At 49.0% G+C, this 16,288-nt stretch overlaps 4 protein-coding genes across 4 annotated transcripts; all 4 read left to right on the top strand.

The window, feature by feature from the left end:
- The first annotated feature begins 126 nt into the window (after positions 1 to 126).
- EDB91DRAFT_1130859 (class I glutamine amidotransferase-like protein) lies at positions 127 to 1,306 on the top strand. The gene is made up of 7 exons (XM_041318626.1): positions 127 to 296; positions 353 to 524; positions 590 to 725; positions 789 to 869; positions 925 to 994; positions 1,050 to 1,060; positions 1,116 to 1,306. The coding sequence occupies exons 1-7, from the start codon at positions 247 to 249 to the stop codon at positions 1,226 to 1,228; spliced, it is 633 nt and encodes a 210-aa protein (XP_041177640.1). The 5' UTR covers positions 127 to 246; the 3' UTR covers positions 1,229 to 1,306.
- A 295-nt stretch (positions 1,307 to 1,601) lies between these two features.
- Positions 1,602 to 4,174, top strand: EDB91DRAFT_1237155 (uncharacterized protein; the record flags this gene model as incomplete). Its single annotated transcript, XM_041321551.1, has 10 exons — positions 1,602 to 1,932; positions 1,986 to 2,320; positions 2,373 to 2,466; positions 2,516 to 2,651; positions 2,701 to 2,765; positions 2,816 to 2,905; positions 2,959 to 3,578; positions 3,635 to 3,942; positions 4,014 to 4,115; positions 4,144 to 4,174. 10 exons carry the CDS (start codon positions 1,602 to 1,604, stop codon positions 4,172 to 4,174), a joined length of 2,112 nt encoding a protein of 703 aa, XP_041177639.1.
- A 1,244-nt stretch (positions 4,175 to 5,418) lies between these two features.
- EDB91DRAFT_1130851 (general substrate transporter) lies at positions 5,419 to 7,947 on the top strand. Its single transcript, XM_041318625.1, has 10 exons — positions 5,419 to 5,731; positions 5,789 to 5,815; positions 5,868 to 5,945; positions 6,017 to 6,046; positions 6,105 to 6,269; positions 6,321 to 6,628; positions 6,679 to 6,903; positions 6,959 to 7,059; positions 7,117 to 7,254; positions 7,314 to 7,947. Exons 1-10 carry the CDS (start codon positions 5,720 to 5,722, stop codon positions 7,769 to 7,771), a joined length of 1,542 nt encoding a protein of 513 aa, XP_041177638.1. The 5' UTR covers positions 5,419 to 5,719; the 3' UTR covers positions 7,772 to 7,947.
- Positions 7,948 to 13,709: 5,762 nt separating this feature from the next.
- EDB91DRAFT_1130844 (membrane bound O-acyl transferase family-domain-containing protein) lies at positions 13,710 to 15,528 on the top strand. Its single transcript, XM_041318624.1, has 5 exons — positions 13,710 to 14,323; positions 14,379 to 14,567; positions 14,617 to 14,711; positions 14,763 to 14,790; positions 14,860 to 15,528. The coding sequence occupies exons 1-5, from the start codon at positions 13,955 to 13,957 to the stop codon at positions 15,337 to 15,339; spliced, it is 1,161 nt and encodes a 386-aa protein (XP_041177637.1). The 5' UTR covers positions 13,710 to 13,954; the 3' UTR covers positions 15,340 to 15,528.
- The last annotated feature ends 760 nt before the right edge of the window (positions 15,529 to 16,288 follow it).

The following is a 16,288-nucleotide window of genomic DNA, read 5'->3' as shown; positions in this document are numbered from 1 at the left end:
CGCCTAAGACAGACTTGAATTCCGCTACACTCAACTCGTCCCCCCTCAACAAAATTCAGGCATATGTAGACTACCTAGCAATATTAATGGTGTACCGTACAAGTAGAACGTTTATGTTATGCAGCAACGAAGCCAAATACGTCATCTCCACCTTAGCTCAACCCACAAAACAGCTCAGGCAGCACTTAGTAGCTACTAATCCAAGCGACCTCCCACTAACGTACTAGTACCGAACTTGAGCCAACCATGGTCAAGGCTCTGATCCTCATCGCAGATGGAACGGAAGAAATGGAGTTGTAAGACGCATCATCCCCTAACTAGAACGCTATTGATCAGGCGGGCGTACATGTAGCACGATTACATATGATACGCTCGTCCGTGCAGGAATAGAGTGCACATCCGCATTTGTCCCCAGGGGTCTCTCAATGTACGGATCTTCGGATACAAGTCCTCCACTTGCAGTCTGCTCGAGGCAAGTGAAGATCCTTCCTGATGTCACCCTCGACCCCCTCGATGCCGGTCCGGTGGGCATTTCCAATCTGTCTTGATGCATGTCCGAGGTAAAGCTGATAGCAGCATACTTCTTTAGGATAAGTACGATGCTCTCGTCATCCCTGGTGGCATGGGTGGCGCCGTGACGATGGCAGGATCGACAGAAGTGCAAAATCTCGTTCGTTCTTACTACAACCACCCAGAGAAACGGATTGTTGGCATGATATGCGCAGGTATACTTTTCATTTTGTTTGGATCGTATTCATGGTTTATGAAACGTATGTATGTTTTGCAAGGTTCCAAGGTCGCGATCACAGCAAAGCTTCCTGGTCAACCGATCACGTCGCACCCATCCGTCCAGAGCGAATTTCCAGACCGTAAGTTGCGGGAAAATTGACTAGGATGATCGGTATAGCTTTTCTGTTGCAATAGATTTTGACTACAAGGAGCAAAGTGTGGTCGTGTCAGATGCTGTCCCAGGCAAGGCGACACTTGTCACAAGGTGAGTCCATACCATAATTTATTAGTTGGCAACTCTGCTGAGTCCTGATCTTCAGCCGCGGACCAGGTGAGTTGGAGGCTTCTGCTATGTGTGTTTGTTGCCTCTTTTTGATGTTGAATAGGAACGGCGTTCACGTTCGCGTTCACGCTGATCGAGCTCTTGTGCGGGAAAGAAAAGCGTGACGAAGTCATTGGACCTATGATTTTCCCGTCCAACACCGGGTATCCGTTCTAGTTGGTATGGTTCCAAGTCCCAGGAAAAAAATGCAGTAGTGTAGTTGAAGTCGACCTTGTTCAATTTATGAGTTGTCGAAGACTTTGCGCAGACGCGTTACGTAGTCGCTTGAGAGTGTTGAAGAGGCGATTACGGCGCATTTCTTACTCTCAATCCGCCAGTAAATTTTTTTAGTTGTCGCATGCGAGCTCTCTTGCACGGCGTGCAGCGAATTCATGGACTTTACTATAGAAAAGCCGTCCAGCCGCGTTACTGGGGTGACTCGCATCTGACTCGGATAACGTATGGGCCCAATCTTATCGAGTCATACCCAAACCACACATTGGTCAAAAGACCCTTAACCACCACTTCTCGCCATCACACATCTGCATCTATGAATTCTCTAGAGTCTGTAGCCCAGTCTCTTGCTGGGCTGTCAATCACCCCGTCCGCTAGCATAACGCATGCTGAAACAAATTCCCCGGCATCATGGCGAGAAACGCTGCTTGCAACCTCATCTGCGCCTAAATCATTCGAGCTGATCAAAACGCTCGTATACAAGCCAAAGACTGCAAAGACTGCAACTACAGTGCCTGTTATTGTCATCGCTCGCGAAGAGACCGAGACGAGCTCATCAGCGCTCGGCAAGAAGCTCAACCTGAAGGAGCTGAGGCTGGCATCGGAGGATCTACTTGCTGATTTTTTCGCGCTCGATAAGAACTCTTGTACGTATTTCTTATGACGCGGCATAAATAATCTGATTTACCTGGACGTTCAGTGTCGCTACTTTCATTGACCAGTGAGACATTTCCAAAGGTTGTTACTGTGATCGATGCATCGATCGCGTCCTCCTCATCATCGTTTGCGCTACACGCAATGTCCTCGAGTGCAACTGTCTTCTTGTCCGGACAGGATATCATCTCTTACCTCCGAAAGCTCGAAACTGATGACGTGAAAGTCCAAGAAATCGACTTCACTTCCCTAAAGGCTGACGTCGCTGCGGCTCCTTCAAAACCTGCTGCAAAAGCAAAGGAGGACGCGAAAATTGACGGTGCCGTTCAGATCGCCATCGGTGTCAAGAAGGAAGTTGATTTTTCCACGTGGTATCAGAGCGTATGTATCTTTATCCGATTGCCCCGATCTAGCGCTCACTCGTGTGTTTTAGGTCTTAATAAAAGCAGAAATGCTCGAGTACTACAGTGTTAGCGGATGCTATATTTTGAGGCCGTGGTCGTACAGTATCTGGGAGGAGATCCAAGGTGTGCACTATATTTCCCGACTGATTCAGAATGCTAAGGCGTGACAAAGACTGGTTCAACAAGAAAATCAGGGCCATGGGCGTTCAGAACGTATACTTCCCTATGCTTGTGTCGCAAAAGGTGCTCGAACGCGAGAAAGATCACATTGAGGGTTTCTCTCCGGAAGTCGCATGGGTCACGAGAGCGTAAGTGAATCAAGCAGTGAATGGACCTTCAATATTAATGACGTGACAGTGGGAGCTCTGATCTTGAGGAGCCGGTGGCTATTCGCCCGACATCTGAGACTGTTATGTATCCTTGTAAGCCCATCTTCTACCGTCGTAGAGAGGGAATCTCACATTGCTCGCAGATTATGCCAAATGGATAAAGAGTCATCGAGACTTGCCGCTCAAATTGAACCAATGGAACAACGTCGTCCGATGGGAGTTCAAGCATCCGCGTGAGTTCATGTGCTCGAACCCCGTCAGTTTGTCGTTTCTCATTTTTACTCAGAACCGTTCCTCCGTACTCGCGAGTTCCTGTGGCAGGAGGGCCATACCGCCCATCTTACCAAGGCCGAGGCTGATAAGGAAGTCCGAGAGATCCTCGAATTGTACCGCCGCGTGTATGAGGAACTTCTTGCCGTCCCTGTCATTCCTGGCATCAAGTCCGAGAAAGAGAAGTTCGCCGGCGCTCTCTATACCACCACGATTGAAGGCTTTGTTCCTTCCTCGGGCCGTGGTATCCAGGCTGCTACGTCGCACTGCCTGGGCCAGAACTTCTCGCGCCCGGAAATGTTCAACATTATGGTGGAGGACCCGAACGATCTGTCTGGTCAAGGAAAGACTTATGCATGGCAAAACTCTTGGGGATTGTCGACGCGGACGATTGGTGTGATGACTATGGTTCATGGCGACAACCAAGGCTTAGTTCTTCCTCCGCGAGTTGCGTCTGTCCAGGCTATCGTAGTTCCGTGCGGTGTTACTGCAAAAACGAGCGACGAAGACAGAGCGAAGATCAATAATGCCTGCGATGACCTCGCAAAATCGCTGATAGATGGGGGCGTCCGGGCGAAGGCAGATCTTAGAGAGGGTTATACCCCTGGATATAAATTCAACGACTGGGAACAAAAGGTTTGTTCTCCACGATCTGCTACCATCGCTTACCTCTGACACACGTTCCTGATCAGGGTGTCCCCCTTCGTCTGGAGATAGGACCGAATGACCTTGCGAAGCAGCAGACGTTGACTGTGCGCCGCGACACCGGTGCAAAGGTCCCCGTTGCTCTCGCTGACCTTGTTACCACGATCCCGAAGATGCTCGAGACCATCCAGAACGACATGTTCCAGCGCGCTCTCGCTGAGTACAATGCACACCTAAAAGAAGTCACGCGATGGGAGGACTTTGTCCCCACACTGGATAGCAAGTGCATCGCCGTCATCCCGTGGTGCGAGCGTGAGGCGTGCGAGGATGACATCAAGGAACGGAGTGGTAGAGCGTGAGTGTTTTATGCAGGCTCTGATCCGGACGACCAACCTCTTGGGAACGGCATCTAACATATTTTTACAGGGCGGAACCGCAGGATGAGCGTGCTCCGTCCGCCGGAGCCAAATCCCTTGCTATTCCGTTCGACCAGGAGCGATTCTCCCCTCTCAAGGCGGGAGAAACGAAGTGCGTTGGCTGTGGACAAGAGGCAAAGCGATTGGACCATGTTTGGGAGATCCTATTAAAAGGCATTATTACATGGTGTAGGTTGTTCTATCGTTGGAATACGTGAGAATGGAATTGCGCGAAGAGGTTTGTCTGCTCTTTCACTTCGCCTAAACGCTTCGGAAATGGGCGGTTCAATGTGGTAGATTGTGGCTAATTATCGAATCACTGAGCCCACGGTGATGTATTAACTGCTGGCAATCGCTGGAGGTGGAAAACTTAGAACTAGGGTGACATTGTACTCAGTCTCAAGTTTGGCATTAACTGGAGGTCTGGTGACTTCCGTTTGGGGATATGCGGCTTCATGCATCATTGCGCATGTTCAAAGTATCACACATCAATTTTATGATAAAGGCGATGCTTTGCATACCAGACCAACTTCGCAGTCAGTCTAGGCAGTTTGAAATGAAATCAAGGAATCAGGGAATAACCGGCCATTATCGATTGTCTTATACGAGAATTGGGTAAGCAATGGAGACTAGCTGTATGCGGGCAACACGATGATCACTGCGCTGCTCGTATCTGATTGCGGCGCGGAGCAAGAAGTTTAATAGGACCACTCGGTGCGACAACCAAGGCAACGGACGATCGCTTTTCCTATGCTATGTAATTTCCGCTCTGATACCTTAGAGCTTCTAAATCAACAATTCAATGAACAAGCGCGCCCTACGATAAGGGCAATGAGATGAAGCCTTCGAGGAGGTAACGTTTAGGTACTATTCCGAGCCGTGACAGGATCAGTGGTGAAGCACCCGACAGCCAGCACGCGTGACGGAGGCAAATTGGCTCCGCGTCGGGTCCCGGGAAGTAAACCTTTTGTTCTTGCAATTAATGATGAATGCATATGACTTCGAGGCAGTACTGGCGGTGACCAAGTGTCCATTGACCATGAGACGGTCCGATCCCATGGTTCAAATTTAGAATGACTCATTTTGCATGGGAAGGCCAGCAAACAACTGCCAAGGCATAAATTTTCAACTACCAATTCTGAGTTCCGAGTACTAATCCCGAGACGCTGAGTATCAGGCTGCATGGAGGCTAAATTTGCCTCTACCGCTTGCATTCCATCGATCTGGAATCAGGGCACATGCCATGCACTCCATATCATCAATTCATCAAATTTCACTAACCTGTCAGTAACTTTTCTGGCTCACCCCAGCTCACCCCGCATTCTCCGCATCTCATTATATCTTAGGTGCCGGATACTCTCGGCTACAGTCACCGGCCCTGGACGGAGACGTGTTTACTTATACAATTGTTTGGAACAACGGTTCATGAGGCACTGTGGTATGTACCATATGGTGTCGCACCATTCATTTGGCCGAATTGGTATATTGATGAGCGCTAGTTCGTTGAGTTCATGCTTGATGCCAAGTTACCTCCTTGACAGGTGACTACACGTTGATGGCGTTAGCATTATTACGGTCTCATGAACCCACGTTCCAAAATTTGCCGTTCAAATTGAGCCCCACAAGATCCATGCGGTCGGTGCCTAACGCTATATAATACAGCATCCCGACAGACCTCTCGAGTGATTGCACTTGTCCTCTCCCTTCTCCGTCACCATGGGCAAAGGTGTAAGTTGTGCTTTGTTTTGAAATCCTTGAGCATTGGGTGCTAAATGTGTTCGACAGTACAACGCACGTATCGCCTCGAATCCAGTGAGTAGTCCAAAAGTGTTGATGCTTGGACGGAATTCTGATCTTCTTGTAGTATATCGTCGGTACATTCGCATGTATCGGCGGAGGCCTCTTCGGCCTGGATATCTCCTCCATGTCTACAGTGTTGAACGTGAGCATCATCATTCACTGCCTGAATTCATTCCGACTGATGCTGATGACTTATATGTTGACCATGGATAGAACCCCGCATACGCGAACACTTTCAACAATGTGCGCTTAATTTTTTGACATGGACCTTTTGCACGTGATTGACACGGTTTTCATGTAGCCTGGTAGCAATGCACAGGGTGCTATCGTCGCTTCTATGCCCGCTGGGTCTCTAGTGGGAGCCCTTTCTGTCACTTACCTTGGTGACAAGCTTGGGCGCAAAAAGACGGTCATCATTTCTGGTCTCTTCTGGGTCATTGGTTCTATTCTTCAGTGCGCGTCGGTCGTAAGTGCATCATCTTATGTGTCATTGTTTTCCGCTCATAAGTCGCTCCAGGACCGTGGTATGCTCTGTGTTGGCCGTATCATCTCTGGTTACGCCGTCGGCCTCGCTTCGACCGTTGTCCCTGTCTATCAATCCGAAATTGCTGCACCTGCTATCCGCGGTCGCCTGGTCTCCTTCCAACAATGGTCCATCACTTGGGGTATCTTGTTCCAGTACTTCGTTCAGTTCGGTTGTTCGTACATCAATGGTACTGCTTCATTCCGTATCCCATGGGGTCTCCAGATGATCCCCGCCATCATCCTTTCCCTTGGTATGCTCGCGTTCCCCGAGTCCCCCCGTTGGCTCGTCGATCACGACCGGTGCGCATTCTCTTTATATATACCTAAAATCAGTCTCATACTTCTTACAGCGAGGCAGAGGCTTTGGAAATTCTTGCTGACCTACACGGTGGAGGTAACGAGCAGGACGAGCTCGTCCTTCTCGAGTTCGAAGAAATCAAGCAACAAGTTTACTTCGAGCGAACGGAAGGCGCCAAGGCCTGGTCAGACCTGCTCAAGCCTGGTGTGTTGCGCCGTGTCGTACTTGGCTCTTCTCTCCAAATGTGGTCTCAGCTTACCGGTATGAATGTAATGATGTGAGTTCCCTGTCTAGCCTTTGGTCACTCGCTTCGTATTCACACCCCTAAACAGGTACTACGTCGTTTACGTCTTCGAGGGTGCTGGTCTTACTGGTCGTCGCGCGAATCTTATAGCAGACTCTGTGCAATATGTCCTTAACGTCAGCTTCACTGGTGAGATTGGTTCACTTTGATCAGTGACGATGATTGTAATGCTGTTTTGAATTTCAGTCCCTGCGATCATCTACATCGACAGATGGGGACGCCGCCCGATGCTTATTTACGGCTGTCTCATCATGGGCTTCTGGCTCTACCTTGTCGGTGGTCTCCAGGCCCGCTTCGGTGAATGGGGAACTCTCAACGGTGCTGGTAATGTCCTAATATCAATCTTTGTAACTCGCTGGCATGCCCACCTTTTTCCTAATCAGCTACATGGGTCGTCGTAAACAATGGCGCCGCTACAAAAGCCATCATTGTATGCTCCTACTGTTTCGTGTCCTCCTTCGCCATTACGATGGGTCCCGCTTCCTGGACTTACCCTGCAGAGATCTTCCCCATGCGTGTACGCGCCAAGGCCGTCTCTCTCTCCACAGCTACGAACTGGTTGTTCAACTTCGCATTGGCGTGGGCTGCACCTCCGATGTTGCAACACATCCAGTGGAAGACATACTTCGTGTTCGGGACGTTCAACTTCGCAGCCTGCATCCACTTCTTCTTCTGCTTCCCTGAGACTGCTCAGCGCTCGCTGGAGGAGATCGAGGATGTGTTCGCACAGGGCCACGAGTACAGCGCCTGGGCTGTGTCGCGATCCGTGGGCAAGAAGAACTTGACCGACGTAATTGCAAAGTCGGATGAAAAGGAATCGATTGACAAGGAACATGTTTAAGGGGGCAAATGCATTTTTGAATTTCAGCTCATTTTTTCTGACTCTTGGTAATGATTAATAGTTTACTGTACTTGTCACGCACTGCTATTAGCATAAGCATGTAGCACCATCATGAGCAATTCACGAAGATACGGCGCGTATGCGAGTGACGTGAATCCCGACCCCCAGATTTCGTGTGCCCGAGTGCGCAATGATTTCTCTCGAGCTTCGGTGTCCTCCTCCCCCTTAGTCTTGGCGTCCGTTGACCGCACATTCAAATATTCCAGATCAGGCTGTAGGAAGTCATCCACTGGCCATCGTGCACGTTACCATCCAGATTCCAGAAGTACTTCCGAAAAACGAACAAGGGGAAAACTCTCATCCTCCGTCCTGTGATTCGATTGCCCTGCCACGCTGGTCCATCAGTTTACCAATCCGGCGGCAGTGGACCGGTACAATCGTGATCGCGTCCAAGTTCGAAGGCTACCCTCCTATTTACAGATACCATCAATATGCTCCCGCATGGACACTGAAAGCCACGCGGTATCTGTTTTGTCACGTTTCATAGCACTAGCCCCACGACGCATGGATTCGGACGTTGGTAATTTCAAGGTTAACGTTCACCTGTCAGTGGCAAGTGACTAGTGAATAAGTACTCTTGGAATGATCATCATATGAACCGTTCGCTGCAGTATGTCTTCAACATCTGAACATCTGAATGCCGTCTTGCTCGTAGGTTTCATCCTGGTTCGTTCCTGTCAGACACTCACCAGTCCGATCCTGTACTCATCTAGTCGTCGGAAACTCTCGTGAATGGATGGGCGTAAGTCAAGGATCGGAAATTGTGATAAGCAGGCATGTGGGGTAGATGGAAACCTGGGAAGTGACTCGTACAATGGCATGTCAGGCTGTTATGGCCCACTGCCAGGGGTTCGAACGAAAACTTGTGGGGCTCGAGTCAAGCTTCAAGTTAGGCAGAAGTCTGCAATTCTGCCAACCTTCTTGGCAGAACCGGTTCTGCCCGTAGAATTATATGAGCAGAATCCGGCAGAATATCAAACTGCAGGGGCGAAAGAACTTCTGATAGCCGCTTCTTCACCTTATTTGACCTCAAAGTAACCTTTCTCGAGGCTTATTCATTGCGATTCAGAGCAACTGTACTACCACACCTTGTAGAGTACGAAGTTCAGAAACGATTTTCAGTTGAACTTGTACAGCTACATTCACCATAGCCGCCACCATGTCTACTACATCTGCCGGACGCCCTGTTTCATCCTTCATAACTGACAACTTTAATCGTGGCAGCAAGGTCGACAACAAATCTGGACGCTACTACTGGTCGTGCAAACACTGTCCGAATGCTCCTCGCATCCAAGGTCGCGATAACCAACTCCCAAACCACCTTATCTACAAGTGTAAAAAATGTCCGTCGGAGATACGAAAACAGGCGCGCACATTTGTCATGGACAAGGGCGGTGGACCAGATGCCGTAGAATTCATTAATTCTGATAAGATTGATGCTTCTTCTTCTACTGCAGAAGGCATTTCTGAACTAGTCACGCCTGGTAAACGCAAGAAGCGCGCTTTGAGTGGTTTTGTAGATTGCCCCCTGACAAAGGAACAGCATTCTCGTGCAAATGTCAAGCTGTTGCAGTACGTACTATGATGGCCTCTATAAGTCGATCTACTCAAGTTTAGAAAATTGGTTTTAGGTTCATCATCGATGCTAATATTGCTTTTTCTGCGGGCGAGAATGAATACTTGCTTCAGTTTCTTGACGAGATTCGACCCTCGTATACTGCGCCTTCCCGATATATGCTGTCGCACACGCTGTTAGACACTGAAGCCGTGCGAGTCCAGCAAGAAGAAATTGACCGGCTCAAAGTGCGAAAGCGGCTCACGCTTCTGCTTCATGGCTGGGAAGACTCGCTGAAGAGAAGTCTGTACGGGTCTGTTGCAGTTGAGGTGAAGCAACTTCCTGTGGTCCTCGCTCTTGAGGACATGACTGGCAACCGAGGTACTGCAGACAACCTGCTTGTTGCATCAAAAAAAGCGATGAAGACTTTGGAGATAGATGACGGAAAACGTATAATTGCTGTGACGACAGACAATCCGACCGTCATGCAGGCCTTCCGCCGAAAATTCCAGGAATCTTATTTTTGGGTTCTCGTGGGTCAAGTTCTGCCTACAAACTTCGTCGTGTATTGATGTGTCATTAATCCAGACATTCCCGTGTTTTCTTCACAGCCTTAATACCCTCATTGGCGAGATATGCTCCTTCCCGATGATGAAGCAAATTATATCCAAGTCAATACGCATCGTGAACTTTTTCAATTCGTCTCACTACTGGGGTGGGCAACTCAATGGCGAGGCGAAGAAGCAGGGTATCAATCGGAAGATGAAACAGAACTGCGAGTCTCGATTTTATGCACTTGTGTTACAGAGCATGACTGTTCTTGCCTACCGGTCAGTGGATTTTATATGGTTAAAACTCGATCTCTGTATCTTTACAAAAATTACAGGGGTCCACTGATGCACACATGTTTGCGTCCCGATGCCCAGAACAGAACCAACAATCAGCCACCAGTTGCTGCGGTAGTGGTTTCGACAGTACTCCATGATGCTCAGTACTGGCAACAGCTCAACCAGCTCGTGAAGACGGTTAAATTTCTTGTTGATGCAATCGAAAACTTGGAGTCGCGTGAAGTCACACTTGCCGACTGCATGTTGGAGCTTATCCGTTGCGCACGGCAGATGTTCCAGCTGAAAGTCGATCCCGAGCATGATGATATTGGTTTCTGGATGCATGCAAAATCTGTTTTCAACCGCCGGTTCCACGCGATCAACACTGATCTCCATTCTTTCGCTCTCTTCCTCCATCCAATGTGTCGCAAACTTGCTGTGACGGATGCCTCGAAAGGAAGACCATTCGAGTTTATGGTTAAAACTGCACTGGCCGTCGCTAAACGATGGCGATGGGGGGAGAAAAGGGCTAAAATGCTCGTTGATGACCTCAAAGCATACAACCTGTGCCGTGCACCATTTGCAGGTGGACAGGCTGACGGATTGGCATGGTGGGAAAGCCTCGCAGTCAGTGCCGACGGTCATCCTTTGAAGGCCCTTGCAACCACCCTGTTGTCCATCGTTCCCCACGCCGCCGACGTCGAACGCCTCTTCTCGGATGTGGGTAGTACTCAGTCCCCAAAGCGCTGCAATCTCGGTAGATACCTTTGAAACACTGGCGAAGATTCGAGCGAATCTTCGCTACCATAGTCATCAGCGAGCCGTAGCTGATGGCAAGCCAGTTCGTCGACGTCATGCACACATGGACACCACTGCCCAGACAGGCATCGATGTCGATGTAGCCGCCGATCAAGAAGCTAAATTTGCTTGGTCGCCACCACTCGCACCTCAGACACAGAACATCGACGATGATCTTGCAGGTCCGGAATGTATATCACTCGACGAGATCGATGCAGCATTTGCGCTGCTGGAGTGCGAGAAAGAAGCCATGGAACGAGTGACGGTTGATGGAAATAAGGTTTTGCAAGGCGCAGTTTATGATTTCGCAGAATTGGTGCATGTTGATCAAGGACTTGCACCGAAATCTGTTGACGACGAGATCATAGTAGTAGATCACACCTCTCAAGATGAGGGACACTGGGATGTGGATATTCTGATGTCGTCTAATGGTGTTTCCTACTGATCCTTACCTTACATTATGATCTACTAGTCTTGTAGCGCCTGAAAAGTTTTGCCAAGCGGTAGAAGTGGCGATTCTGCCGTCACAATTTTGACTTGCCCGCGAATATTTCCACCCCATGGGCCAGCACTAATATTGTTAGCTCAGATCTCCGAGATCACGAGTCCAATAACTAATTAAGAACGAATATCTTCCTTCTACAATTGGGTCTGCCCATGGGAGATTAGGAGTAACCTGAACATCTGTAAAACCACTGAAATGAACGCTTACGACTTCAGCAGCGCACTCATGCGATCGGTGGAGATGGTGTGATAGATGTGGCAGTCGTGGACGGAAGCGTTACGCGTTTCTCTCTTGGGTGAGAGCATGAGAAGGAAATGGAATCCTGTGTTTTTGTTGCGATGTTTGAGGACGGATAGTATTGGACGATGCTTCTTGCAAGGCATTGGTCTATGGGGAGGGGTATTATGATAGGCCAGAGGTTCAAGGGCTTCCTTACTTGCGTGAAGATATATGTGTCTAGTTGTCGCTATTGGTACCTCGTAGCAGGCGTTTGGAGTGAGAATCAACGCCCACATTCGTAATCCTACTGTAATGTCTGGCAGGCTAGATAATGATCGATGATGGTCCAATGATGGTCAGCCTTCTACGTTTTGCTTGGTACATGACGCACGAGTGACGAAAAATCTTCTGCCAAACAAAACAGAGCTTCCTATCACAAGAATCCCCGTGTTCCGTGCAATGGAAATGTCGAGGTGAAGATGAGTCCAACTGGCAGCAACGTGTTGCTGGCAGAATGCCTCTGCTGGCAATGGGAGCCGGAAATTGCTGGCAGTAGGTCGGAGGCTATTGGCAGAAGTCGGCACAGAAGTCATCCGTGAATCATAGTTTTACTGACGAAAAAAGCAAACAATATACGATGGACCTAAACCTTGTTAGATCTCATCAACGTAGTATATTATACACTCTTCTCGTCGGCTCCCGACGAACAGATTCGAGCTGGCATTGACCTTGTTTCGCAAGGTAGTTATTTTGTTCCATGCCAAATTACCAGTAGACCTGACTTCCCAGGGTGATGGTCGGACCGTCTGTAAGAACTAAGTTTACAATATCTTGATTAGTGGCACGCTGGCATTGCAGATACCATCTGTTCGAAAGAGGATTTCAGGTTAGGAAGGTTTTTCCTGCATCGCCATGAAGAACAATATCCAGCACATAAAAGCAAGCCGTCTTCCTACTGTCCCCTTCAGATTTATTTGATCCCATATTACATCCTCACAAACAATGCGCTTCTCCTTTGTCCTCGCCGTTGCTGCTGCTTTGACAGCATCAATATCTGCCAGTGACGCTGCCAGTGAGAAATGTCCTTTCTTTTGCAGGCATTCTAGAAGCTGCCGAGGCTGCGTCCCCTAACTATGGATGCGTGAGTATGAGTAGTTTGCGTTCTGGATTCAAACACGTGACTGACCAGCGTGGTAGCTCTTGTTCTTTTGCGATAACGCATAGTGTGGTGAGTTATGTTTCTGCTTTCGCATCGGTGCAGTATGGTTTATGGCGCGAGTTACTAGTAATTTGTTGCTGAGTCGATCAGCGATTCTGCCACTTCTGCCGGTTATGCCGTCACAATTTTGACTTGCCCGCAAATAATTCCGCCCCAGGGGCCAGCACTAATATTGTTAGCTCAGATCTCCGAGACCGCGAGTCCAACAACTAATTAAGAACGAATATCTTCCTTCTACAATTGGGTCTGCCCATGGGAGACTGCAAAACCACTGAAATGAACGCTTGTGACTTCAGTAGCGCACTCATGCGATTGGTGGAGATGCTGAACACATAACCAAAAATGTGTGCTTACGAACGCAAACCTGAACTAACCAAAGCGAACTGCTCAAAAGCACTTTGAGAGGAGTACTTGATGGCATCACTCCTCTAATCGGTGTATGGGGAAGCGCTGCCCAAAGGAATGCGCTCAATCATAAGCGTCGGTGCGGTGACTCCAGTCGAGGTCTATCCGTCGGTACTGATGTCCGTAGGCTGTAGAAAGCGAAAGTGCACGGAGGGGTTTGGGGCAGCAGCGGTGGTTTCTGTTGGCGGCGTCAGAGCTGGTAGCACCTGTGGGAGTTGAAGTCGGGGATGTCGATATCGAGTGTTGGTCGGGTAGCTCGGCGCTGGACGTTTAAGGGAGTGATGCGAACGTGGCAGAACAGCGCAGAATGGGTATGCGCGAGGGCGGTGAACTTGGACTTAAGAATGACGAGGAAATATGCTTACCGAGCGGTGATGCCACTGATGTAATTGATGCATTCAGTGACTTGTGTTTCCCACCCTGTTGGGAGCCGATCTACGTCGGAATGCTAACAGGGCACTACAAACTGCCTTTGAGAGGAACTTCAGCTTTTTAGATGAAGTACGATCATGATCACGAGTGGCGAGTTGCTATCACATAATGATGTCATAATACAACAAGTAGTACTCTTGTCCGACATCCAACCTATTAGAAAATGCGTTTACCGACACACATACAACTTCCCTTCCTTACCTTGCAGATTTTGGTCTTCCTCGACCCATCACCTCCATGGAGCTTATTCGGTGCCCTCGCCCTCGCCTTAGTCTGCTCCTTCATCATCAGCCCGAGCGTATTCGTGAACTTGAACATTGACACTGGCGTCGGGTATGTAGACTACATGCTTGGATGCGCCACCGCGAGCTGTGCTGTGCATGGCTTTTATTTACTCTTGCTGGGGAGGCCATTAAAGAATTACAAGTTCGTAGAGAAGGAGAACGAAAAAGGGCACAAAGTTTGGTGGAAAAGGTTCCTCGACGTCGTGTATGTCATACACTCCCCACGAGGGGTCGGATGGAATTATCAAGTGCGTGTTTCCAATACTTACTGTTGGATTGGCTTAGATCATGCTCGATTTTCAGGTAAAGAACATCCCCGCCGCCCCACGACAACCCAGACACTTGTTCATCCTCCGGTCCTCCTTCCTTGCCGCCTGCCACGCGGTCCTCTTTGAAATCGCGTGGCTGTATGTTTGGTACAACCCTGTGTTTTCATCTGCTACGATCAGGACGCGATCCTACGTTGTGCGGTGCGCTGACACCGCTGTATTCGTCGGGCTGACATGCTTTGCCTTGAACGCCATCTACTTCGCGATGGCAGCGGGGAGTGTTGCGCTTAGGATTGTATGAACCGAGAATGTGGCCAGACCTATTCGGGGCTTGGCTAGATGCGTATACTGTTCGACGACTCTGGGGGTAAGTAAATAAGAAGCTTGTTCGTTTCGGCATTCCTGATATTCTACGTAGGAGGACATGGCATCAGACCTTGAAAGGGGTGAGTGCACTTGACCAAGTCTGCGCATAACTTAGCTGAAAGCGTCTCGTATTCTATTCATGGCCACAGTTCCTTGCCCCTCTTGGCAAAGCGACGTCGTCTGTCCTTGGGTACAAGTCCGGTACATCAGGATCATCGTATGCACAGCTCTATACTGCGTTCTTCTTCTCGGGAATCGTACACACGGGAGGGGATATCGTGCTATCCGGATCTTCCACCTCCACTACATCACGGACGTTTTTCTCAATGTCATTCTTTCTCTCGCAGGCAGTCATTATTACTCTTGAAGACACGTTCATCAGGATCGCAAGACACCTGGGAGTCAAGGATAGTATCTGGACAAGAGCCTTGGGGTATGTCTGGGTTGCAGCATGGTTTGGGTGGTGCGTACCTGAATTGGTCGAGAACATGATCAGGGCGGGCGGGGGAATAAGGAAATCTACCAATGGAGTTGATGAGAATGATATGGGCCCTAATTTGGTGCAAGCGATGGCGGGATTTTTTGGATTTGATCTCAGAGAGTTTGCTCAGTCTTGGTTTGGGGCATGAACTGAGATGAAAGGCCGAGTTCATAACTCTGTTTACCGCTTCTGAACGTTGAACGCCCTGCACACGTCTGCAATGGTCTTGCTGGTACTTAGAAGAGCAAAAGTTGCCAGGCATACTGCAAGCTAGATAAACGTCGAGTTCTTATCGAAGACTAGATAATATATTTGTCTTAACAGCTCTCTCCGCGCTCTCGCTCGTCTGTGATCACCACAACATTGTCAGTACAGCGTACTCCACTAGCCTTGCTGCAATTATTAAGATTTATGCTCAAGTTGGCGCTCTCAGCGCGGAGCATTGTTAATCCTACTAGTGCTCATTATGAGTTTCCTCCTGAACTAGAAAGCAGAAATGATAGGCGTGGCTGGATCTGGGTCCGGTGATAATGGCCTCAAGCCGTAATGTCTGGCAGGCTAGATGATGATCGATGATGGTCCAATGATGGTCAGCCTTCTACGTTTTGCTTGGTACATGACGCACGAGTGACGAACAATCTTCTGCCAAGCAAAACAAGGAGGCTATAGCCGCGCGTGCTCAAGCTTCAAGCCTCGAGCTTTCTATCACAAGAATCCCCGTGTTCCGTGCAATGGAAATGACGAGGTGAAGATGAGTCAACTGACAGCAACGTGTTGCTGGCAGAATGCCTCTGCTGGCAATGGGAGCTGGAAATTGCTGACAGTAGGTCGGAGGCTATTGGCAGAAGTCGGCACAGAAGTCACTGTGAATCATAGTTTTACTGACGAAAAAAGCAAACAATATACAATGGCTGATTATCACCTAAACCTTGTCAGATCTCATCAACGTAGCATTTTATACACTCTTCTTGTCGGCTCCCGACAACGGATTCGAGTTGGCATTGACCTTGTATCGCAAGGTGTTATTTTGTTCCATGCCAAATTACCAGTAGACCTGACTTCCCAGGGTGATGGTCGGACCGTCTGTAAGAGCTAAG

Source organism: Suillus paluster (assembly GCF_016628075.1).
Source record: "Suillus paluster strain FC165 chromosome Unknown EDB91scaffold_23, whole genome shotgun sequence".
Taxonomy (NCBI): Eukaryota; Fungi; Basidiomycota; class Agaricomycetes; order Boletales; family Suillaceae; genus Suillus; species Suillus paluster.
The sequence above is the reverse complement of the archived record's forward strand: the minus strand, read 5'-3'. Positions and strand labels throughout refer to the sequence as shown.